We start from the raw sequence: 24,079 nt of genomic DNA on the forward strand, positions 1-24,079 counted from the left end.
TTGTCTATGTAAATATAGTTTTAAAAAGTATATGTGATAGGCCACCTCTTTGTTTCATATTCGTCTATTGCAAAACATATCTAGTGACCTATGTACTTGCAGCATCGGCGAGTTGTATAGCGATAGATAACTTGTAGACCGATACAATATCATAGGTCAATTTGAGACTGAATAGATGTTGTGTATTTACCAAGTAGATGTCCAGACAGAGCTGCAGCACCCTGTCGGCGTTGGGCAGGTCGTCGAACATGATCTTGGTGTAGATGCCGGAGAAGAAGCCGCGCAGCAGCCGCGACGCCAGGAACACGAACGTTGTGTACAGACCGATGATCCTGATGGTAGATAATTGTATGTAATCTCAGAATATTCTACACTATCACATAACATAAGAAATACTCCAAATGGACTACAGCTAATAGTTTGGAAACAACTACTTATATAGCTAACTTAACTACTAAAAAACAATGTTTACCCTCCGCCAGAAATAAAGTTGAGCGTCTCCGGAAACAGCTTGTCGTTGAACGTGAACATGACCAGCATGTCACAACTGTTCATTGGTACGTTCAGCAGCTCGTCCTGGAACAATAGTCGATTGTTATCCATGTCTTCATTTATATACGAGTAATGATTGGTCAAATAGTATAAGTATCGCAATTTTGATACGAATGATCAATGATAGAATAGACATCAGTTTTTTAATAATTTAAGAAGAAAATAGTAGTATAGCCAGCTTTAGCCGAGTAAGTACACTTGTATATTATTATGTAACTATAGCAAACTATAGATAAATGCAACAGGGGCTTGAACTTATAAAACCGGCCAAGTGCGAGTCGGACGCGCGCACCGAGGGTTCCGTACTTTTTAGTATTTGTTGATATAGCGGCAACAGAAATACATCATCTGTGAAAATTCACGTTCAAATATCACGGTTCATGAGATACAGCCTGGTGACAGACAGACGGACAGCGAAGTCTTAATAATAGGGTCCCGTTTTTACCCTTTGAGTACGGAACCCTAAAAAATTGTTTTTATTTATAATTTATATTCACTTTAGATTCATGCCATGACTTACCTTTTCTTTACAAAATTCTTGTACTCGCCAATACATGGTGCCCCTATCCATTTCCAGTCTCAGCTGCACGTCGCGATACTGAGTCGATTCGTCCTCTAAAACAAGGTTTTACCAAACAATTTTTTAAAAGCTGTTTTTCACCACACCAACTCGGGAACGCTCTCTTTTTCACCAAAAACAATGGGAAAATTGTTTTTACCCACAAGAATGGCTAAGTGATGATTTTGAATGATGACATTGTAATAAATTGCAGTTAGTATTATCTCTGCGTTGGATGAAAACTTTTGTGTTTCACTCGGTAGCAAACTAAAGATTCCACTTTTTGGAATCATTTTCAGTCAAGATCAAGATTCCACTTTTTGGAATCATTCGCTTACTCGGGTATCAATCAATATTAACAACTTTGCCCCCTTGTACAACAAATAACTATTTCATATCATTTACCTTTTGACGACCGGTCTGGCCTAGTGGGTAGTGACCCTGCCTGTGAAGCCGTTGGTCCTGGGTTCGAATCCCGGGAAGGGCATTTATTTGTGTGATGAGCACAGATATTTGTTCCTGATTCATGGTTGTTTTCTATTTATTTAAGTATTTATATATATCGTTGTCTGAGTACCCATAACACAAGCCTCCTTGGGCTTACCGTGGGACTTAGTCAATCTGTGTAAGAATGTCCTATAATATTTATTTATTATTATTGTTTATTATTTACCTGGGTCTCCAGGTATCAGCTGATAAGCCGGTTTCGCTGTTCCTTTGTTAAACACTTTCAAGAACTTGGGAAATAGTTTTGGAACGTTCAACCTGTAATTAGAAAATATTTGCACATAAATAAGGCTACAAAGAACAAAGATGACATAGAGATTAGGATTAATAGCATCAAAATTTGAATAAACTAATATCGACAATAACCTACAGAGAAAATATTAGTCCACGTCGAGTATATGGAGCGTGCGCGTTAGAGGGTCGGCCATCTTCCTTCCGTCCCTTATACCTCTAAAAAAACTGAATCTAGCTAAAATAAGAATACAAACCAAGTGTCAGCAGAAGCATTGTTCTGCAATAGGTGTAGTAGCGTGTCTCTCTCCTTGTTCCTAGTGCCGTTGGCGTAGAACGCGTCTAACGGCATCTCCCGGCTGTCCTCTATAGTTGGAGGGTTCTGCGCGTTGTTGCTCGGGTGCGATATTGTAAACGTGAACTTGATCAAAAGCGAATTGTCTGAAAATTTCAAATTATAACATAACGTAAGTGTTCGTCGAAAGATATAGCATATACCTATAACGTTTGCGTTTGAATTCGTTGCGTTAAGGTCTGATTGGTATTAATGAAATGAAAAAACTTATTTTTGAGGAAAAAATGAATGAATTCGTTGCCTTGCTTTCACGCTTTAGGGTCACAAGTTCACAACACAACACTTCAAAATGAGTCTTGTTATTTGTATCCTTTAATTCCTCAACCAAGAAAGTGACCTACTGTCATGATTTTACTATAAAACTCACGGCCGCTAATATTCTGCAATCAGTTTCCCTAACCTATTTCGCCTGCTGTGGTGAATCTATTTATTGTACCGATTGTACGAGATGTCCCAGTTCATGGCGGAGTTGTGGTTGAGGTCGATGACCGTGTGATACATGTAGTTGTAGTATCGAACAGTAATGACTCACTAGAGATGGCCTCGCGCTCTAATCGGTCGAGCTCGGGCTGCGAGATGTCCCAGTTCATGGTTGAGTTGGGGTTGAGGTTGATGACCGCCACGTCGTTGTACATGTAGTTGGAGAGGAACGTTTGCGCGGTCCGGTCGCGGGCGTACTGGTTGCTTAGCTGGTTGTAGTCCTGCTCCGTGTACCTGTTTAAACAATACACGTTTTAGTTAGTACCTAATGGGAAAATGAGCAATAGCATTGCGTTGAGGGATGCGTTTTTTAAAGGATTAAACCGAAGTTTGAGATTCTCGATTCTTATTTTGTCCTCTCACAGTAAATGTTATAGGTTCAATGTTCAAAGGACTATAAGTACCTAGAGTACAGGTCTAGTTTAAGAATCTATTCGCATTTAATTTGTAAAAACGTTTCGTTCGTTTTATAGTACATTTGACCCTTAAAATTTTCGACATATGCACTTAAAGAGCTAATTACCGCACTAGTGCGGTAAAGTAGCATCATATGTATTGTAAAAAAGTCGTCTAAGTGAAAGTATAGTGCAGTATGTAGTGTATTGACGCTTCGAGCGCTTACGTCATGGTGACGTCACTGACAGTTAGGGCCAGTCGATATTATGCCGTGAGCAGAGCCGGACGTACCGCGTGATGTTCGTGTTGCCGAATCGTCGGAAATACATTACATCGTATGATATACTGAGGTAAATAAGTACATTACTGGAATGAACTTACTGATAAATGTCATGTGATTGTGCTGACATCTGGTACGCGGGCAGGAACGGGCCGATTCGTATTTTGACCGTCACGTCCGTTGGAGGGTTGGGTTGTCCCACCTGTATCGACGAAAACACGCAATTTCATTGTTTTAAACTATGTTTGACACCTGTACTTCATGTGGGTCGGCTGGGTGTTCATCCTCACACCCTAGAACCTAAATAGTCGCGTACTGTGCGGTTTAAGAGGAATTTCCTCCCGCGGACGATCCGGCTGTGGAATGAACTCCCTTCCGAGGTTTTCCCGAGGGTCTACAGTATGGAGTTCTTCAAAAAAAGGAGTGTACAGGTTTCTAAAAGCTCGGCCACGCGCATGTAACACCTCTGGAGTTGCAGGCGTCCATAGGCTACGGTGACTGCTTACCATCAGGCGGGCCGTTTGCTTGTTTGCCACAGATGTGGTAAAAAAGAAATGTTTTTATTTTGCTTGCATTTTATAATTTGGATTTAAATGTGAACTGAATAAAATTAAATGTGTTAAATTAAGTTCAATTTCTCCCACTTCTCGGTTTCAGATTGAACCGAAATTAGCTAGCTTAATTAATTAAATATGTCTAATTGAAAAGAAGCCCTTGGCGTCCGTCGGCTCGTCGGGTGGACGACATCCGGAAAACTGCGGGTCACTTCTGGATGAGATTAGCTCAGGACCGGGACAAGTGGCGTATTAGAAGAGAGGCCTATGCTCAGCAGTGGGCGATATATGGCTGATATGATGATGATGATGCCTAATTTCGGTAAAAAGCTAGTCAAACGAGGGATATTCAAGTTCGCAAGTAAGAAAGGTCCTGCATGATGAATAGTGAACGGCTATGAAGATTTTAAAATCATATTATTAAATTAGTATAGTAGTAGTATAGTAGTCATGTGTTAGGTAGTTAGTTTACTCGTACCGTATTGCCGAAAGCGAAGAAGACCAGGGGGAACCAGATGATGGCAATGACGAAGGCGAGCACGGTGCCGCCGAGCAGGTACTTGGAGGCGGCGGGCCGCTTGGTGCCGCGCGGCGCCGGGTACTCGTCCTCCACGAAGCGGGAGCACTGCAACATACAACCGTTTTTTCACCTCAGCAGCTCGAACAAGCCTACTTTCGTCACTCCCTGGAGTGAGGAAAGTGCGACTTTCCTCCCTCCAGGAAGTGAAACAAAGTAGCTTTTTAATTTAATGGCCACTATGAACACAATGAACTGCCACTTCATGTTCTCACTACTGAGGTGAAAAATTATGTGTGCAACACGAGAGCAGTTATTTTACATTTCGTGTTTTTAAGTCCCTCGACACGCTCAAGATTAAAACTTAGAATCACTCGCTTCGCTCGTGATTCAATTATAGAATCTTTCGCTTTCTCGGGACTCAAAATAAACACTCGCAAGAAAAACCAACTCTCCTCTCTTGTTGCACAAATAACTATAGTCCATCTATTCAGGGAATTGTAATAAAATTGTACAACATGGTCATTGTTACATTGTGTATTAAGCTTTTAGGTTATTAAATACTGGTTTTTAGGCCGCACTGATTTTTGAAAAAACAGATGTATACAACAGCAAAATAAGGGATAGTCAGCCTCGTATCCCTTTTCGGCCTCACTACGCTTAATGGTATATCCTCCTAAGGCCCAGCCATACAAATGAAAAATCCAAAATTTGCCAATTAAATTTGAACCAATATTGCAGGGAATAGAGTTGATTTTGTTTTGTATAGTTTGAACATTAAACGAAACAAAACAAACGCAACTCTATTCCAATTGAATATGGTTTAAATTTCATCGAACTGAATAAGTACTATAGGTAGAACCTTGGGTCTTAGGAGGATATGTCTACTTTAACGAAAAGTTTTTCACTTCCTGGTCTCTGTAGTAATGTAGTATAGTAACACAAGAGATAAGAAAGCGTACCCATAATATGTACAGTCGCCATCAGATATATCGGAGCGACCAAGGTGCTCACAAATATCTGAACACGCCTCTATTGTCAAGGCGTTAAGTGCGTGTTCAGATAATTTTGAGCACCTCGGCCGCTCCGATATATCTGATGGCGACTGTACCTACATATAATTCATCGACTCAGCTCAGTACGTGTGTAGTGAAGAAGTTATGGGTTACCTTTAGTAAGAAAACGCTGGCGAATATATCTTCCATTTTCAACCAGTCCATGAGAGTCATGGATGTGTCCGTCCAGATCCAGTCCATTAAAGTCCGCAACTCGAATACAAACGGCACAGCCATGAAACTAAAACCAAAGAGTATAATTACATTATTTTAAACCGTCTGGCGTATCTTATTATATTTAATCATTAACAATTTTCATCTTTTTTACGACAGTAGCACCAAAAGCAAGTACACCCACTTCATCACCCACCTAAGGGGTATGGCACACTGCGTCCGATTCGCACGTCGCTCCGAAGTTTGAGCGAGAAAACGCTATGCGCGTGTTATAGCGACATCCCACTCGCACGTGCGAATCGGACGCAGTGTGCCATGCCCCTAAATCCCCCTAAGTATTACGTACCACTTAAAGAAGACCATGTTGAGGAAACCGTACGACTTGCAAAGGAAGTTGCCGATGATGCGGCGCGGGTACCCGCAGCGGATCTGATGCGCGGACAGCAGCAGGTACACGCACTTTATCATATACCACATTGGAGGCGGCAGCAACGCGTTGAATGTTCTGCAATGATAGATAGGAAGTAGGGCATTTTAAATGACCTGGATATAAGTATACTGGATAGAACTAATCTGGCAATATCATCTTTACACCACGGTTGGTCAATATAAAATATCAGTTCTTAGTCCCAGAAGATTTAGTTTTGTTTTAGTTTAGAGGGTTAACGAACCATTTGTAAAACTTATTGCAAAGAAATATGGTCTACAGGTAGCACAGGTTACTATAATAGACACGCTTTTCGAGAAGTGAATATGTACTATGAGTGACCCATGAATTGAATAACTGGCTCACCTTTCAGTAATAAAGGGTAGTACAAAGAACATCCACACGTGCACGCCGATAATGAGCCCATACTGGAACAGTATCTTGCCCAACATGAACTTGCGCAGATACAGCGCGCGGTCGATGACTATGAGAGCGAATTGGAGGATCAACATCACGAGGAACGGGATCGGGACTTTGTTCTCTTCTAGGTACGCTTTTACACCGCCATCGCCTTGGTGGGTCTGTAAATGGAATAATCAAGTAAGAGTAAAACAACACAATGTTTATACATTTACACGCTTAATCATAAAACACAAACAAATACGTAGTTAAAATGACAGAAGTCGCACATCAGGAACATGTAGGTATTCACTTCGGCTGTCACGCACGCGCCCGTCGCCAGCATTCGCTGGAAGAAACTCTTCATCGGTCACATGTAACCCTACATTCTGTTTGTAGTTCTCAACAGAGTTACTTATACCATAGAGTAACTTATACTAGAGCGGTACTGTCATAGTAAATTTTGTAACCCCAGTAAATTCACTGCCATCTGTCCTAAGAATTGACGTAGGCACTAGTTTATACGAAAGCGACTGCCATCTGACCTTCCGACCCAGAGGGGGATACTAGGTCTTGTTAGGTTTAATTAGTCCGGTTTCCTCACGATGTTTTCCTTCACCGAAAAGCGACTGGTAAATATCAAATGATATTTCGTACATAAGTTTCGAAAAACTCATTGGTACGAGCCGGGGTTTGAACACGCGACCTCCGGATTGAAAGTCGCAAAATGCCTAAAACGCAGCGGTCTCAAGTCAAAAAGCCACAGTTATGGCATTTTACGTCGGTGAGCTATATTTTATGATCTGATTTTTTTTATTTTTTTTTAAACTAACATTGTGATATTTGTTATATAAATTGCAGTGTTTAAAGAGAATCCTCACAACGGTCTTATTCCCGAGCACGCGCTAGTGAGCGTCAAGCCGAGGAAGCGGCGCCCGGGGCTGGTCTCTGAGCGGCCCATCAGTGTAAGTACACACTTTACGTGACTATCAATATGAGCAAAGAGGATATAATATTATAGAGCGGTACTGTCATAGTAAATTTTGTAACCACAGTAAATTTACTGCCATCTATCGACACACTTTAAAACTAAAAATGAAGATTTATAAAAATACGATAAAATGTATTTAAATATGGATAAATGTTTTTTTTTATTTGCATTAATTATTTTTATGCTTTTGACCCATGTTCTTTCACTGATATGCGTTAAAATTGTTAAATAACAAACGAAACCGTCAACGCCATCTATTCGACTGTAGGCCAAAACTAGTAGCGCCCTCTGAACTAGAATCAAATTTTCTTGATTTTCGAGGCACGTTTTTTCCTTAGACTGTATCTATCTATTACGGAGTTATATCTATCTTTGCTTATACACTGACCCCGAAGGCAGCGAAGCCAAAGATGACGACGAGGAAGTTGAAGAAGTCGCACAGGAACATGTAGGCGTACACGTCGGCTGTCACGCGCGCGCCCGGCGCCAGCATGCGCTGGAAGAAGCTCTTCATCGGCCGCATGTAGCGCTTCACTCTGTGTAGTAATCAGAATATATTAATATCGTATAGTCAGTATTAAAAGTAGCGTATCAGACAATGCGGCAAAAACCATTTTCTGAAAACTTGACAAAAAGAGACATATCGGTACATTTTGTTCTATATACCTATAGGTATATATAGAACAATTAAACTGTTTCCGTTTAATTTATATTTGGATGTATATTCAGATACTTTTGGCGCGTTGCCGTTGTTTCATATGCTATTTTGATGCTCGCACTTAAACTATCGTGAGACATATTTCAAAATATTTATCAGTACGGTTTTTACTCACTATTATTTTTAGTCGCTTTTGGCGACATGTTTCGGATTCTTTGGGAATCCATCCTCAGGCACGAGTGTCCGCGGCGCGTGTCGCGGGGACATAGTGAGTGCAGTGTGCTTGACTTCGTTCGATACAGCCGCCCTACCAGACCTTCACTTGACGACTCCATCTGCGGACTGCCCCGCGCCCCCCGCCCCCGCCCCATCAGCGCGTGCGCAACGAGCGACGAGGCGGGCGGCGCGGGCAGTGCACGACGAACAACCGCCGCGGACACTCGTGCCTGAGGATGGATTCCCAAAGAATCCGAAACATGTCGCCAAAAGCGACTAAAAATAATAGTGAGTAAAAACCGTACTGATAAATATTTTGATGCTGACTGCACACCAGGGGTTTCTTAGTATTTCAGTTCCTTTACGCGGGTCGTATTGCATGTAATACGGCTATTTTTGCGGTTGGAATTGGCAAGCTGTTACCCTACTAAGGTTATCATAATCACAATATCGATAAATAGCTCCAAGTAGGTTTTTAAAATGATTGTCCACAATAGTACATTACGATACAAGTGCGAAAAATAGGAAACTCGCAACGAGTGGCGATAAATTAAAACACGACCGAAGGGAGTGTTTTAAATCGACACGAGACAACGTTTCACAGTACATATGGCCCTTTATATTTTCGACATAGTTACGTAATGTGCTAATTATCGCACTAGTGCGGTAAAGTAGCACCATATGTACTGTAAATATATTGAAGAAACTCTTTCTAGTTCCATTGCGCTTTATTGACTAGCTCGGAACATTTTTTGTCGAACATTGGTGAACACTAGGTTAGAACAGACAGAAACACTTACGACAGCAACATGAGTTTAGGATAATGATGATATTTATCGCCTAGCGTCGTGGTCACGGCGATGATTGGCTCCTCATCGTCATTTACTCTGTAACGAATTATAGAACGTTGGAGTTACTGGTAACCTATTATATAAAATGTAGTTCTACCTTCATATAAAACACAAGAAACATAAGATAAGAAATATGTCATGAAATAAATGGAGTTTAAAGCCTAATTTTCGTGCTGGACCCAAAAAAGCTTGTACCTACTACTTCTCTCAGAATTAATCTTTGAATTTTATTTATTTATTTATTTATTTATTATTATTCGGAGATCCAACAGCTGTTAACATGTCTATAGGTTTTATAAATATGATACAAAAAGCCAATGACAGGTTCTCACCAGTAGCTACATATTAACAAAAACAATTGGTGGTTAGCACTATTGCACGATTCCTACATTTACACGCCAAAGCTATAGTAAACTCATAATTCGAAATTAACTAAAGAAGATACACAAAGAAAAAGAAAAAATACAGCACAATGAAATTTCAATAAGGCATGCTCCACCAAAGAACTCCTCCGTCAGGATACGCCGCACAGTTTAGAATAAAATAAACACACTGATATTTATTAAGGGGAATATAGTATACACACTTGTAATGGTCGTCGCCGTCCTCGGGCGGCCTGGACGGCCCGGCCTCCTGCTCCTGGTATATTTGCTCCCTTTCCTGATCGTCGTTGGGGTCGTTCCTGGAGCCTGTCCTCTGGCTCTGTCCGTCCGCTGCCTCGTCCAGCCTGAAACATGCCAGTGTCATGAATCATGAAATCGTTATATTCTTATGGGTGCTTGGCACCGATCATATCTGACAGTGGAAACTTTACAAAATATTGCTGGTTAAATATATCTCAACAAACACATACATGCAACTTGTGCGGCAAAAAGTGCCGTGTAGCGATAGGCTTGTATAGCCATAAGCGGAAATGCATTGGCCGTTTCAAGCGCTCTTGACATAGCGTTGTAACAATCATCCGTCAGGGATGCAGTGGCTATTGATGATCACGTAAATAATGCAGAAACTCGGAAGGAAGAAAAAAGTAATATAATTTATGTGTCGTTTTTTTTCTTTTATGCGAGGGACAAGAATAATTTCACAGCAAATATGTATAGTCTTATACCAATGACAGGTTCATATGTGAGAGGGATAGGAAAAATATGGGAGAATTTGTCGCCTAAACTAAATGATCACACACATGATCTTTATGTGCCGTTATAAATTTTGACTTGAAACTATTCAAATTAGCTAAGTAACTATTACCTATGGCAAAGATAGATATAACTCCGTAATAGATGGATACAGTCTAAGGAAAAAACGTGCCTCGAAAATCAAGAAAATTTGATTCTAGATCAGATGGCGCCACTAGCTTTGGCCTACTCTCGTATAGAGGGCGTTGACGGTTTCGTTTGTTATTTATAATTTTAACGCATATCAGTGAAAGAACATGGGTCAAAATCATATAAAAATAATTAATGCAAATAAAAAAATCATTTATTCATATTTAAATACATTTTAACGTATTTTTATAAATCTTCATTTTTAGTTTTAAAGTATGTCGATAGATGGCAGTGAATTTACAGTGGTTACAAAATTTACTATGACAGTACCGCTCTATGCCTATGGTGTACATTATTATTCAAACTATCTAAGTACGGTGTACACTTTGTCTATTAAATTGTCTATCCACGTCCGTTGTATGTGTGGCTAGGTGGCTACTCTTCATTGTGCTATATATATATCCAAGTAGGTATAGGTCCTTTTCGACAGCTTTCTAATTCTTACAATTACCTCTCTATTTATACTTAACTACATAGAAACATTACACAATATCGCTAAGTTAGTTGTATACGGGTTGTAGTGGTAATAACAGAACAGTTACTCGCTGAGCTGGCTATGGTGCGGATGGAGCCGCAGCCAGGCGAGGCGGATGACGCGCGGGTCGGTGCGCGGCGCGCGCAGCTCGCCCGCGGCCGCCTGCAGCGCGGCCTCCACGTGCCGCAGCCGGTCCACCAGCCAGTGACGACTATCTAAGTTAGTTGTATACGGGTTGTAGTGGTAATAACAGAACAGTTACTCGCTGAGCTGGCTATGGTGCGGATGGAGCCGCAGCCAGGCGAGGCGGATGACGCGCGGGTCGGTGCGCGGCGCGCGCAGCTCGCCCGCGGCCGCCTGCAGCGCGGCCTCCACGTGCCGCAGCCGGTCCACCAGCCAGTGACGACTATCTAAGTTAGTTGTATACGGGTTGTAGTGGTAATAACAGAACAGTTACTCGCTGAGCTGGCTATGGTGCGGATGGAGCCGCAGCCAGGCGAGGCGGATGACGCGCGGGTCGGTGCGCGGCGCGCGCAGCTCGCCCGCGGCCGCCTGCAGCGCGGCCTCCACGTGCCGCAGCCGGTCCACCAGCCAGTGACGACTATCTAAGTTAGTTGTATACGGGTTGTAGTGGTAATAACAGAACAGTTACTCGCTGAGCTGGCTATGGTGCGGATGGAGCCGCAGCCAGGCGAGGCGGATGACGCGCGGGTCGGTGCGCGGCGCGCGCAGCTCGCCCGCGGCCGCCTGCAGCGCGGCCTCCACGTGCCGCAGCCGGTCCACCAGCCAGTGACGACTATCTAAGTTAGTTGTATACGGGTTGTAGTGGTAATAACAGAACAGTTACTCGCTGAGCTGGCTATGGTGCGGATGGAGCCGCAGCCAGGCGAGGCGGATGACGCGCGGGTCGGTGCGCGGCGCGCGCAGCTCGCCCGCGGCCGCCTGCAGCGCGGCCTCCACGTGCCGCAGCCGGTCCACCAGCCAGTGACGACTATCTAAGTTAGTTGTATACGGGTTGTAGTGGTAATAACAGAACAGTTACTCGCTGAGCTGGCTATGGTGCGGATGGAGCCGCAGCCAGGCGAGGCGGATGACGCGCGGGTCGGTGCGCGGCGCGCGCAGCTCGCCCGCGGCCGCCTGCAGCGCGGCCTCCACGTGCCGCAGCCGGTCCACCAGCCAGTGACGACTATCTAAGTTAGTTGTATACGGGTTGTAGTGGTAATAACAGAACAGTTACTCGCTGAGCTGGCTATGGTGCGGATGGAGCCGCAGCCAGGCGAGGCGGATGACGCGCGGGTCGGTGCGCGGCGCGCGCAGCTCGCCCGCGGCCGCCTGCAGCGCGGCCTCCACGTGCCGCAGCCGGTCCACCAGCCAGTGACGACTATCTAAGTTAGTTGTATACGGGTTGTAGTGGTAATAACAGAACAGTTACTCGCTGAGCTGGCTATGGTGCGGATGGAGCCGCAGCCAGGCGAGGCGGATGACGCGCGGGTCGGTGCGCGGCGCGCGCAGCTCGCCCGCGGCCGCCTGCAGCGCGGCCTCCACGTGCCGCAGCCGGTCCACCAGCCAGTGACGACTATCTAAGTTAGTTGTATACGGGTTGTAGTGGTAATAACAGAACAGTTACTCGCTGAGCTGGCTATGGTGCGGATGGAGCCGCAGCCAGGCGAGGCGGATGACGCGCGGGTCGGTGCGCGGCGCGCGCAGCTCGCCCGCGGCCGCCTGCAGCGCGGCCTCCACGTGCCGCAGCCGGTCCACCAGCCAGTGACGACTATCTAAGTCGACATAATACTATGTACCGTGATACCGTCTGTCGTGTGAGGTACGTACCTGCCTACTGCCTACTGGTGTACAGAGGGATCGGAAAATCATATTGCCCTTTCGACGCGCCCCAATGGTAGTAGTAAATAGTAGCTAACACAGATAACGATATTAGTAAGTTGGAGTTTGCACCATTCGAAGAGCTTACGCCCTTAATGGCTGGAGATGTAAGATTTTTGGCGGGTAAACCTTCACACAAAACTTTCTCCATACTTACAGTAAAGAAAAGCGAGTACCGTAGGCAAACTATAAAGACTTTTGGGAAAGGTTTATGGAAATTTGGGAGGCATAATTAAGTTGGTAGCAGTTTATTCATTACCATTGGTCTTGAATTAGGATAGGATAAGGATAGTGTTGATAATATTGATAGTGTCTGGTCACCCAATCGCTGTAATAAAGAGAAGTGCTACGCTGTCACAAGTCTTTCAATGGAAAGTCTCTCACGTCTCTGCTACGCTTAGTAAAGAACTAGTTGACCGGATTGGCTGGCCAGACTCTTATGCCTAATAATTATTAGATTGTGTGAACAACAACACTCACGGGCCGGATCGATCGTGCAACTGCACGTATTTCTTGCCGACGTCTTCCGACTTGCCTTCTACGATCATCTGCGTGTCTTCGGACGTGAGCGGGTACTCCGTGTCCTCGCGGAGATCGATTTCAGGGCTGGATTCCTTCCAGAGACCAAGGGATTTCAACATGAACCTAAATGGAAAAATGCTGATTAGCTTCAGAGCTATAAATGCGTATCGAAAGACAATAAAACTAGGCTACATTGTTGTCAGTAAACTGAAATTTATGTCATATATGTACCTATCTTATAGCAAGGTTGTTAATCTAGAACAGGAATCCAAAATTACGGCCCGCGAAACGAACCGGACTCCATACAATCCGGCTATCGAAAAGGAAATAGAGGCCTCGCTGTGGTCCGCGGGCCAAAAAATTTGTAGACGCAAAGAAGAAAGTTTGAAGTTTTAGGACAAAATTATACAATTTATTTTAGACCTTCAGGTTCAGCAACATAATTTGTAAACCATCTAGTTTCGCGGCAGAATATAGAACAATAAGTCACTCGCCTGTGTAAAAATATAATGAGCAGCAACAGCAAGTCGTAGAGAGCGTAGTTGCCCTTGCGTTCAATGCCGATGATGCGCGGGGCAGTGAACGGCATATTTGCGGGGTAAACCTTCTGGTTCCACGGTAAGATTTCGAATTGGAACATGCTCTTGATGAGGACGATTACCTGGGAATAACATTGGATTATGAACTATTTCGCTTGTATAAATGGATTTATCTGGATTAGCTATGCTGCTACAAAAATGATTCGAAATTAATGAAATTAAATATAACAACAAATTATAGTGGTATTTTACCTCCGTATATGCAATGAGAGTAACCCAAAATGTCTTGGTCGGTCGAGGTATGGTGAGGGTGCCCCACAGAAACACCATCAACGGCAAAGGTATCGATAAAATTGTCGCTGACTGAATCTGTAACAAGCAATAAAATGTTACGCTTTGCTCTTCACCGACTAGATATAAAAGAATTTAATTTCGAAAGCTTTCTGCTGACTCGACAGCGTGTCAGGAGGACTCGAGGGCGGGGTGAGAAGCAAACTGCCTTTTGAGACATCGTAACTAATAGTCTGTTTTCTTCCCACGGACGTTGCTTTCCACGTAGGTATTAATTACTTTTGTGTTGATAAGGACTTCTAACTCTCAAAATTACTGAGTTGTCATAGCACCCATGGCCACTTCTGTTGCAGAACCGATACCTGTTTTAAAAGCATGTTCCGTAGTAGACATTCTATCTTGACAAAATGAGTCACTCTCTACCAGATGGGACGGCCTGAGTGTGAAGGCGAGAGCTGTCCCAATACTTCATAAATTAATCGGCATTTTGTGGTCCAACTTAGAAAAGACGTATATGAAAAAGTGGACAACCATGACCTGATAATTAACTAACCTGGTTTATGAATACCATGATGTAGCAGACAATGTCGGTGTGCGCCAAGACGGCGAACCATAGCGCGTACGCGAGATGCAGGAACGGCGACCGGCCCTGCTTGAACATCGAGTCCTCTTGTTCTTCCAGTATCGTCAGGTCCTTGCTGGAATATAACCAACATTATACAACTAGTTTTTAACATAACTAGTTTAAAATAGTAGCTAAGCGTCAGCTGGTTTGCTTATTAGAAACCACTTGAACATGTCTTATCCAAGAGCTTCAGGCCTGATTTCCTCCTACGCTGATGTCGCTGCTGATATCGTTCGTTAGCGTCGTGTATGACACCCGATCGCTATACAGAACAGTCGTGTGCATACTTGGTTGTGAAAATCAACAGTAGAACATTAGGTTTATTCGCACAATCAACCCACAACAGTGTAGGAGGAAAACTAAGTAATAGAAAAAAGCAAACTCAACTGACACATTTGACGCCATGCCACTTGTTGAGAAGATTGTGATAGGTGGAAGAGGTAAGTTTAAAAAGTGTTATTTTGTAAGTAGCAGCGTTTTATGGTAAAATTGGCATGAAGTGTAGTTTGGTGTTAATGTGTAGGTATTTTAGCTTAGACATTTGGAAACTTACCGGTTTGTATTACCTAGAAACATAGTAAACGACGAAAGCAGCGACACCTTGTATATATAATAAATAATAATAGTGGTAGGAAACGACGAGTAAAATATAATATGGAAAATTCAATACATAGCCAAGCCCATCGCATACAACGACACGTATAACAGTTGAGCGAACTCGCGCTGTGACTTTTTTGAGTACATATTACGTTACATACTAATTTGTCTGTTACCATTAAATGCGCCCCTTCATTTCAAAACACGTTATGGGTCTTTTACATCAGTTTACCCGCAATTAATTAACGATTTTCTTAACATATTAGAGATTGTAAGTACGGTGGTAATATCACGGCGTCCGCTTATTGTCTTAGACCTCCCATGGATCCAGAGCGATGAGGCAATCATTAAAACTGTAGCCCCAATAGGTACCAGGAGCAAATTAACGTTTTTCTCATGTATCATTTCGCTAAAAATACAGAACAGGTTTATCAAGTCAGTCACAGCACAAATTTCAACCCAGTAGACACTACACCTCTCTGTACTCTGCAAGCTAAACGCGCTCTCGTGTTCCGACGTATCGTCGTCATCGGAGTCGGTGTCGGAGAGCGGCGGCGACGCGCACCGCGACGGCGGCGTCGCGTCCAGCCCGCGCTCCATGCTCGGCGCCAGGATACGGATCTCCGGCACGCTTATATCGCTTAACTTACGGCTGTGAACACCACGCCACTTGTACTGTGTGCTACCCGCTACACTACGTAGCAATGTTTGACACGATTTTGTCAACTTATACGCTTAAACAGACCTCTTTCAAGAGGAAATATATATCAGACGTTTTTGCAATAATATTACTTATACATACAATTCACACACCCACACAAATGCGCTATTATAAAATGTCACTTTTATCTTACAAATAATTTCACTGGTAATATAAAAAAGATCTAATGAGATACATTTTTTTACGCTAAGATCTCTATGAATCAAAGCAGGTAGTTATTTTACAAATGCAGACTATAGTTTCAATTATTTTATAAATTGGCACAATCGATTAATAATTAGATATTAGTATATTGAACAAATACAAAAGTATGATGTACAAACCCCATTTCCACATCCGGGGCGAGTAGATTGTTATCATAAGTTTCCGGTTCCAAGTGCACACTAGGCCGCATGCAAAAACAAGACACTACTCACTAAATTACACTAACTATAATTATCTACTCTAAAAACTTCATTCAAGTCAATACACTAGTAATAGTAATCATTTACACATGCACATAAGCTCGAGCAGTACTTAAGCTTTAAATACAATCTTATAACATACTCTACCTGTTAGTTACTATAAGTAGCATAATGAATAAACTGTTATGAAATTCTTAATATTAATTTTCAAAACAGTTCAGTCTCTTAGAATTACGTGACATATATGACACTAAATAAATGGTACATGACTAGAAATCAACACGTACAAAACAGCTAAAATGTATAAAATTTTAAAAACGTGCCAATGCAATGAAAAAAGAATATACTCACGGATGCGCCAGGGTCTCCGGAAGGGGTTCCCAGATCATTTGCGATCCCTCTCGAAGTCCGATGCCAAAGCCTTCTTTTTCCTGTAAATCATACACTATCATTAATCTCGTGTAAAAGTTTTATACTCGTCACTTGATTAGCAAAATTGATAGTGAGAGCTAAATGTATCGGTACATGTCCTTATTCCTACGGCAATAAAGGTGTGATTGGTTTACGATATTTTTGGCCACAAAAACATGTAATTTCCACGTGGTTAAATAATACTTGCTGAGGTGGTAGTGGGCCGGTCATATTAGCCATAGAACCGATAACCGTTGGGGTAGACGAGTTCTCGAGTGGAGACCGCGTATCGGCAAACGTAGCGTAGGACGCCCTCAAACTAGATGGAGCGATTACCTTAGCAAGGCGGCTGGCAAGAGCTAGATCAGTTGCCGCAAATCGTGCTCAATGGCGTGCAATAGGAGAGGCCTATGTCCAGCAGTGGACGACAGTAGGCTGATGATGAAATAATACTTCCTGTGATAGACGAACAGACACAAAAGTGATCGTCATCGGAATAATGTTTTGTTCGGGAACTTTACCTTGAGTATCCTTTTCTCCATGGACAGAGCTCGTGAGACGTAGCGGTAGTCCCTAGAGTACCGCATGAGATGCCGCGTCGCCGTTACAAGGAAACTGGAGATGAAAACCCACGCTGTGTTGCAGTAGCGCCGGCATTTGTCCACGATCGTTTCTTTCTCTGCAAAAATTGAAAGTTGGAAATTTCAATAGTTTAATTAAGCATTTCACAAAAAATATCACAGACAAAAGCATAGGTTGCAGTTGCACTTATTTTCAGCGCCATAACACAATAGTTGTAGACCTATCCGTTGCTCTGACGTAGGGCCACAAAGGGTACATTAGTCCCAAAAAAAATGCATCGGGCGAATTCGCTCGAATTTGACACTGGCAGTGTCGAACGAATTCTCTAAAAGTAGGTCTTTTTGGTAGTGTAAATAAAAGCATACCAGGCTCCGGTGCGAAATCGTCTAGCTCTGAAACCCCGTCACGATCACCTTCTCGTTCTTGGTCCGTTAAGTCGCTCTTCTGTGCAACGCTTGGCTGTCGACGCACCTGAGTATAGTATATGTGATTAGCATATATGGCAATTGTTTGTACATTTATGTTTCTAAATTATAAACAATTTTTTTTTGAAAAACGTATAAGATTTTGAAAGTCGTTTCTAATTGTGATTAAATATTTCTTAAAATTATTATGCCACTGCGGATCTGGATAATAACTTCAGCATGCCTAGCTTAATTAAAATAATCACAATATACTTCCATCTTTGTAGATATCATGCATCAAAATAATCTGAACCCAACCACCACCCAACATGCGCAAGTAACAAATAGGTACCCATTTAAGCATTACCCTTATTCTACTTACTTTTCTTATCTGATGAAGCACAAAGCATCTAAGCATAGGCGGGAAATCATCGAATTTAATCAGACACGTGCTTCCAGGTATAACATAAAGTGCGACACATACTTACCTACCTAAATATTGTTAACACGCCATAGAAAATGAGGGTGTCATTTTCATCATCATGTGACATTTGTTAGTAAACTTGTTTTTTTTTTATTGTTCTTAAACCCTAAATTTAAATGAGATTTAAACGATAGAGGTCTCAATTTTGCTGATTTGTCAAATAACCAAGTACCATATCCATTTTTCTCACGCAGAGACTGGTAATGCTTTTAGCGAAGAGTGCCAGCTTCTAGTCCGTCTTGATGCCGTCTACAGTCGGCTGGGCGAGCGTACTGTCCGCGCGCGAATTCCGTGCACGGCTGAGGAATGTTAGGAATGTTGGGCGTCATGACAGAGTGGTGTCATTTTGTACGTTCGGGCGCGGCGCACACTCCCCCACTTCCTCGACCTCCGAATGCACGGAATTGGCGCGCGGACAGTACAACGGCGGGTAAGAGCGAGGAATGCTCCCGGCGGAGATGCGACTGCTTCAAGTTTAACTTCATCGTCATTGGAAGTGTTAGCCGAGCGTATAGCGGTATGTATACCTCATAAGGGTAAGAGTGAGGAAACGCTCCCTAGAGAAGTGTCTGCGCACTTCAAGTCCGCCAACAGTGGGCGAGCGTACAGCGTACAGCGTACAGCGTACATGTTGATTGTTTACCTCGTCGTGGGGGTAAGAGTGGGGAATGCTCCCGGCGGAGAGGCGGCGCCGCGAGCGCACGGTCGGCATGGAGGCGCGGCGCACCGCCTGCTTCAAGTCCGTCTTGATCGCCGTCGACAGTAGCTGCGCGAGCGTACGGTAGCGGGCAAGCAAAAATTATGAAAATAATTCAAACGTTAAATTTTGAAAAATACCCAATCTTTTGCCCGCTGCCTTTCTGAATAGGTAGGTCATCGTCATTGGCCAGTGCGTTATTAACTCCTGCCTGCTTCAATGCAGAAGTGGTTACTTTTCGCGACCCGATGACAGTACATCGAACATAGCGATACTTTGAACCACCAATGTAAAAAATTGTGAAAACGGACACGTCTGTGCAGAAGTTAACACAAAAATATGTAGGTTAGTTAACACAAGCAGCATAGAGGCAAATATAATCTGGTCTACAGATACCCAATTAAGCATCCAGTGACTAATCAAAATGTCTCTAAAACAATTATATTCTAAAGGACTTAGACATGCTGATATCAATCATTCCATATGGAAACTTATCTATGGATTGTAGAATTCCACCCGGGCTGAAAAATCATGCTCCTCTATAACCAAATCACCACACAATACATACACAACCCAAATGACACCACCAATTTACTCGTAACTATTCTTGCAAATCGCTATTGGCAATAGGTGACCGGCCTCGCATAATCGCCTCAAGCGTTTACTGCGAGACTTGTCATGCGAGGCTGTCATGCGTCAGTAGTAAGAAAAGTCTAAACCAATGAGCAAGACCAAGCGGATGGCTCGGCCTGAATGACCGAGACTTTTTGCCTCACATGGCGGCCTCGCCCGGTCTGAACCCGACTAATAGCATGTACCTTATTATCTATATACTAGCATAGATTCAGCCTGCTATCAAAATCCTAGCGAAAGCTCATTTTGACATGTTTGCTGCATATAGCATAGCTGAGCCATACATTTCTAATGTTAGTCGCTTCAATATGCTAGTACTATGTACTATTTTTGTAACTAATGTGGTCGGCCTCTCAGGTCAAAAGTTATTACAAGTTACGTACCTTGCCCAGGCCCATTTCCTTGGGTGCGTCCTCGTCTGACTCTTCCTCTTCCTCCTTGAGAGGAACCTCGGTGTCATCGAAGTCGTCGAACATGTAGTAGTCGCCCGACCGAACGGCTATATAAAAACACAGTTTAGTATTGTGAAATAATAAAGATGAAAATTACCGAAAGCTCCCATTTTACTGTTAGGTAATGTAATTCAAATTGGTTGTTTTAGACTATTTTAATTCAAATGTTAAACCAGAAAAAAGCGGAATATCGTTTGATTATAAAGAATAGGTATTTTATGTGCATTGGCGGATAACAAAAGTGCTTACACCAAACACAACGTTAAATAATACATAATACATTGATGTACCAAAATAAAAAAAAACTTGCATTGCCTTATATGCCTACTAACTGTGCGGAGAATGTACCTGAGTTTACTCAATGCTTAAGCGAAATGAGTGCAATAATTGATAGCAGTGGGATAGAATGTGTCTATATGTTGGGTGATTTTAATGCACATCCCAATGAATTGTTTTGGAACGAGCTAAGTGATTTTTGTTGTTACCAGAAGTGGCGTTGTGCGGACATGGAAATATTAAAATCATCTCTAGGGACTTACACTTTTGTGAGCGATGTACATGGATGTGTGAGATGGTTAGACCACTGTGTTGTAACGGAAGGAGCCTGGCAATCAGTGGACGAGATTATAGTACGTTATGACACGTATTGGTCTGACCATTTCCCACTTGAAATTACGTGTAACTTTAGCACTCTAAAACCAAAGCGACAGTTTATTGACAGGTCAACGAATACTGTTTTTTGGGGTGTGAGAGAGGGCCCACAGATTGATGAATACATGACCTTATGTAATGAGCGCCTAAAAAGTATTGATATGCCCGAGCAGCTTATACAGTGTAGCCATGGTATGTGTTCTGACTTAGAGCATATTAAAATAATAGATTCGTTGTATCACAAAGTTATAGATATTTTGTGTGGGGCAGCGGAACGGAGCGAAGCGGAGCGGACAGCCAAGGTCCGCAAGCAGCAAGGACGGCCGCAGCAGCGGGTCGTCGGGTGGAACAAGCACGTCAGGGACGCTCATGGTGAGGCTAGGCTTTATTTTCAGGCGTGGGTGATGCAAGGTAAGCCATCTGAAGGTCCTTGTTATGACATGATGTGTGAAAAGCGTAAACGGTTTAAAGCTCGCCTTAAATGGTGTCAAGTAAACCAGGAACAAATTAAGATGGACATCCTAGCATCACGTCATGCATCTAAAAATTTCAAGGGTTTTTGGAAGGAGACTGCTAAGCTGAGTCCCAAATCAAGTCTTCCCATTAGCGTCGGTGGCGTGAGCGAGTCGAAGGCAATAGCACAAATGTTTGCTAAACACTTTAAGGTTGTACCAGCGGTGCTGTCGCCTGGGGAGGTGCGCGATGCTCATGCCGCTCCTGGTAGCCAAAGTCGTTACCTTCACCTTTTTACTGCGAGTGACGTTGCGGCAGTGATTAAGAACATGACCAGAGGTAAATCACCGGGGCATGACGGCTTGAGCATCGAGCACCTTCAACATGCGGGGATTCATCTGCCTAGGGTTTTAGCTCTGCTGTTCAACATTTGTCTGAGACATGCGTATCTGCCTGGGGACCTCATGCGCACTATAGTTGTCCCACTTGTGAAGAATAAGACGGGGGATTTGTCTGACAGAGGCAACTACAGACCTATATCGTTAGCCACCACTGTTGCCAAAGTGCTGGACGGCTTGCTTGATGGTCTTTTAACTAAGCACCTGAAGCTCCACGATGCTCAGTTCGGTTTCAAACCCGGGCTATCGACGGAAACCGCTGTGCTGTGCCTCAAGCGCGCCGTTCGGTACTACACGGATAGAAAAACGCCGGTCTATGCGTGTTTCTTAGATTTAACGAAGGCTTTCGATATGGTCTCGTATGAAGTGTTGTGGCACAAGTTGCGTCGTGAGACAGATCTGCCGTCTGAAATAGTACAACTTTTTAAGTTTTGGTATGCCAACCAAACAAACTGTGTTAGATGGGCAGGAGAGTTATCTGACGCATATAGGTTGAATTGCGGTGTTCGTCAGGGGGGGTTAACCTCGCCAAAGCTGTTCAACCTATATGTGAACGGATTAATCGGTGAGCTCAGCAATGCCAAGGTCAGTTGTTCAATTGATGGCGTAAGCTTCAATAACATCAGTTATGCTGATGACATGGTGTTGCTGAGTCCATCGATTAGTGCACTTAGAAAGCTGCTCGGGATATGTGAGAGGTACGCAGTTGCACATGGGCTCAAGTATAATATAACCAAGAGCGAGCTCCTTGTTTTTAAGCCGCGTGGTGGTACTGTTGGGACAGTACCCCCCGTCTACTTGTACGGCAGTGAACTCAAACAAGTGTCAGAGTTCAAATACTTGGGCCATTGGGTGACTGCGGACCTCTCAGATGGCACAGACGTGGAAAGGGAGAGACGCTCCATGGCTGTGCGTTGTAATATGCTTGCCCGCAGGTTTGCACGGTGTACAAAAGAAGTCAAAATAACATTGTTTAAGGCCTACTGCCAGAGCTTCTACACGTGCAGCCTGTGGGTAAGATATACGCAGAGTACTCTCAACACCCTGAGAGTACAATATAATAATGGGTTTAGGGTACTGTTGGGTCTGCCGCGCTTCTGCAGTGCATCAGGTATGTTTGCGGAGGCTCGAACTGATGGATTCCAGGCCATAATGCGTAAGCGTACTGCCTCACTGATGCGGAGGTTGCGCGGTAGCTCCAACAGTCTGTTGCATGTGCTGGCCGAGAGGCTAGACTGCCCGTTCCAACACCACTGGATGCTGTTGCATGTACAGCAGTAGTGTTTGGAATGTGGCAGTCTTCATTATGTAAAGTTAGATGTGATATACATTTTTTATTTGTAATTTAATGTGTTTACTAACATTAGCATATTAAGATTAATTTAATTGTATTACTAACAAATTATATGGGCATTTGCCTGAAATAAATAAATTGAATTGAATTGAATTGAATTGCAATTATGTATGTATAATCAGCCTAAACTAAACATTTGTGACGTTTCTCAACCAAAAGGTACCATATTGTCGGTTGTCGATAAGGTTAATTTCAAATTTAAGCTATATGGAATTAGCACCTTATTGACAATCGACAATAAGTACCCTTTTGATTGAGAATGGCACATTTAATAATAATGGAAAATCATCAGGGGCGCATCCAGGCGAGTTGATAGTTATTGATATACGTTTTATTAAGTTACGATAACGATGTTTAGTCATTAGTCGTTTATCATTGTTACCAAGTTATCTATCCCATAAATTCGTCCCTGATGAAAATATAAACATAGCAGATACAAAGTGACACAGACAAACACAGGACAATAACAAAACACAATCACAGTGCACGATAATAAGTGGCATACACATGCGGGCATGCAGTCTAATAAACACATGCAAAGCAACAACTAGTGGGTGGCGCATTCTGTCTTAGTTATTATTTATTATATTTACAACATTTACAAAACCAATCATAATCCCAGTTTTGACATATAATCAAGACAGCCCCCGCCAAAAGTTCCAACTTGCCTAAATACCGTCAGTAGAAGCTAGAGATTAGTGAAGCGAACACAGGTTACACGCGATAGACGGAGGCTAAACGTTACCCCTCTGATGGCTGGTCGGCTGCTTATACGGCCTCTCGGGCGCTACAAGAATAAAGCACAGCTCAACACCACAAGTCACACACCACGGAATGATCAGAGCTATACGTCGCTCACAGGCTGTAGGGTCCAAATCGAAAAATAACACCCAAAAACGATACAGGAAGCTGTTATTTAAGCGCGCTTCTTGAAAATTATTCGATGACTGAACAGATTTCGTGATTCTTACAGCTACA

At 43.1% G+C, this 24,079-nt stretch overlaps 1 protein-coding gene across 3 annotated transcripts in view; it reads right to left on the bottom strand.

Moving 5' to 3' along the window:
- The window catches only part of LOC134740723 (piezo-type mechanosensitive ion channel component), a 64,028-nt gene that overhangs the window by 2,666 nt on the left and 37,283 nt on the right, over nt 1-24,079 (bottom strand). The window contains exons 29-52 of one of the 3 annotated variants that reach the window (XM_063673307.1): nt 20,177-20,292; nt 17,941-18,046; nt 17,515-17,672; nt 16,934-17,013; nt 16,502-16,561; nt 15,933-16,109; nt 14,789-14,933; nt 14,197-14,313; nt 13,900-14,066; nt 13,364-13,528; nt 9,789-9,929; nt 9,152-9,238; nt 7,866-8,013; nt 6,454-6,668; nt 6,007-6,165; nt 5,601-5,727; nt 4,393-4,539; nt 3,462-3,562; nt 2,737-2,918; nt 2,107-2,290; nt 1,785-1,876; nt 1,073-1,167; nt 473-576; nt 191-332 (exon numbers count right to left, since the gene is read on the bottom strand). In XM_063673307.1, the coding sequence (XP_063529377.1) occupies nt 191-332; nt 473-576; nt 1,073-1,167; nt 1,785-1,876; nt 2,107-2,290; nt 2,737-2,918; nt 3,462-3,562; nt 4,393-4,539; nt 5,601-5,727; nt 6,007-6,165; nt 6,454-6,668; nt 7,866-8,013; nt 9,152-9,238; nt 9,789-9,929; nt 13,364-13,528; nt 13,900-14,066; nt 14,197-14,313; nt 14,789-14,933; nt 15,933-16,109; nt 16,502-16,561; nt 16,934-17,013; nt 17,515-17,672; nt 17,941-18,046; nt 20,177-20,292 (3,215 nt within the window). Of the gene's footprint in view, nt 1-190; nt 333-472; nt 577-1,072; nt 1,168-1,784; nt 1,877-2,106; nt 2,291-2,736; nt 2,919-3,461; nt 3,563-4,392; nt 4,540-5,600; nt 5,728-6,006; nt 6,166-6,453; nt 6,669-7,865; nt 8,014-9,151; nt 9,239-9,788; nt 9,930-13,363; nt 13,529-13,899; nt 14,067-14,196; nt 14,314-14,788; nt 14,934-15,932; nt 16,110-16,501; nt 16,562-16,933; nt 17,014-17,514; nt 17,673-17,940; nt 18,047-20,176; nt 20,293-23,846; nt 23,889-24,079 lie in introns of all 3 variants that reach the window. The other 2 variants (XM_063673309.1, XM_063673308.1) reach the window with 2 other exon arrangements.

This window comes from Cydia strobilella, chromosome 4, assembly GCF_947568885.1.
Source record: "Cydia strobilella chromosome 4, ilCydStro3.1, whole genome shotgun sequence".
In the NCBI taxonomy this organism is placed as follows: domain Eukaryota; kingdom Metazoa; phylum Arthropoda; class Insecta; order Lepidoptera; family Tortricidae; genus Cydia; species Cydia strobilella.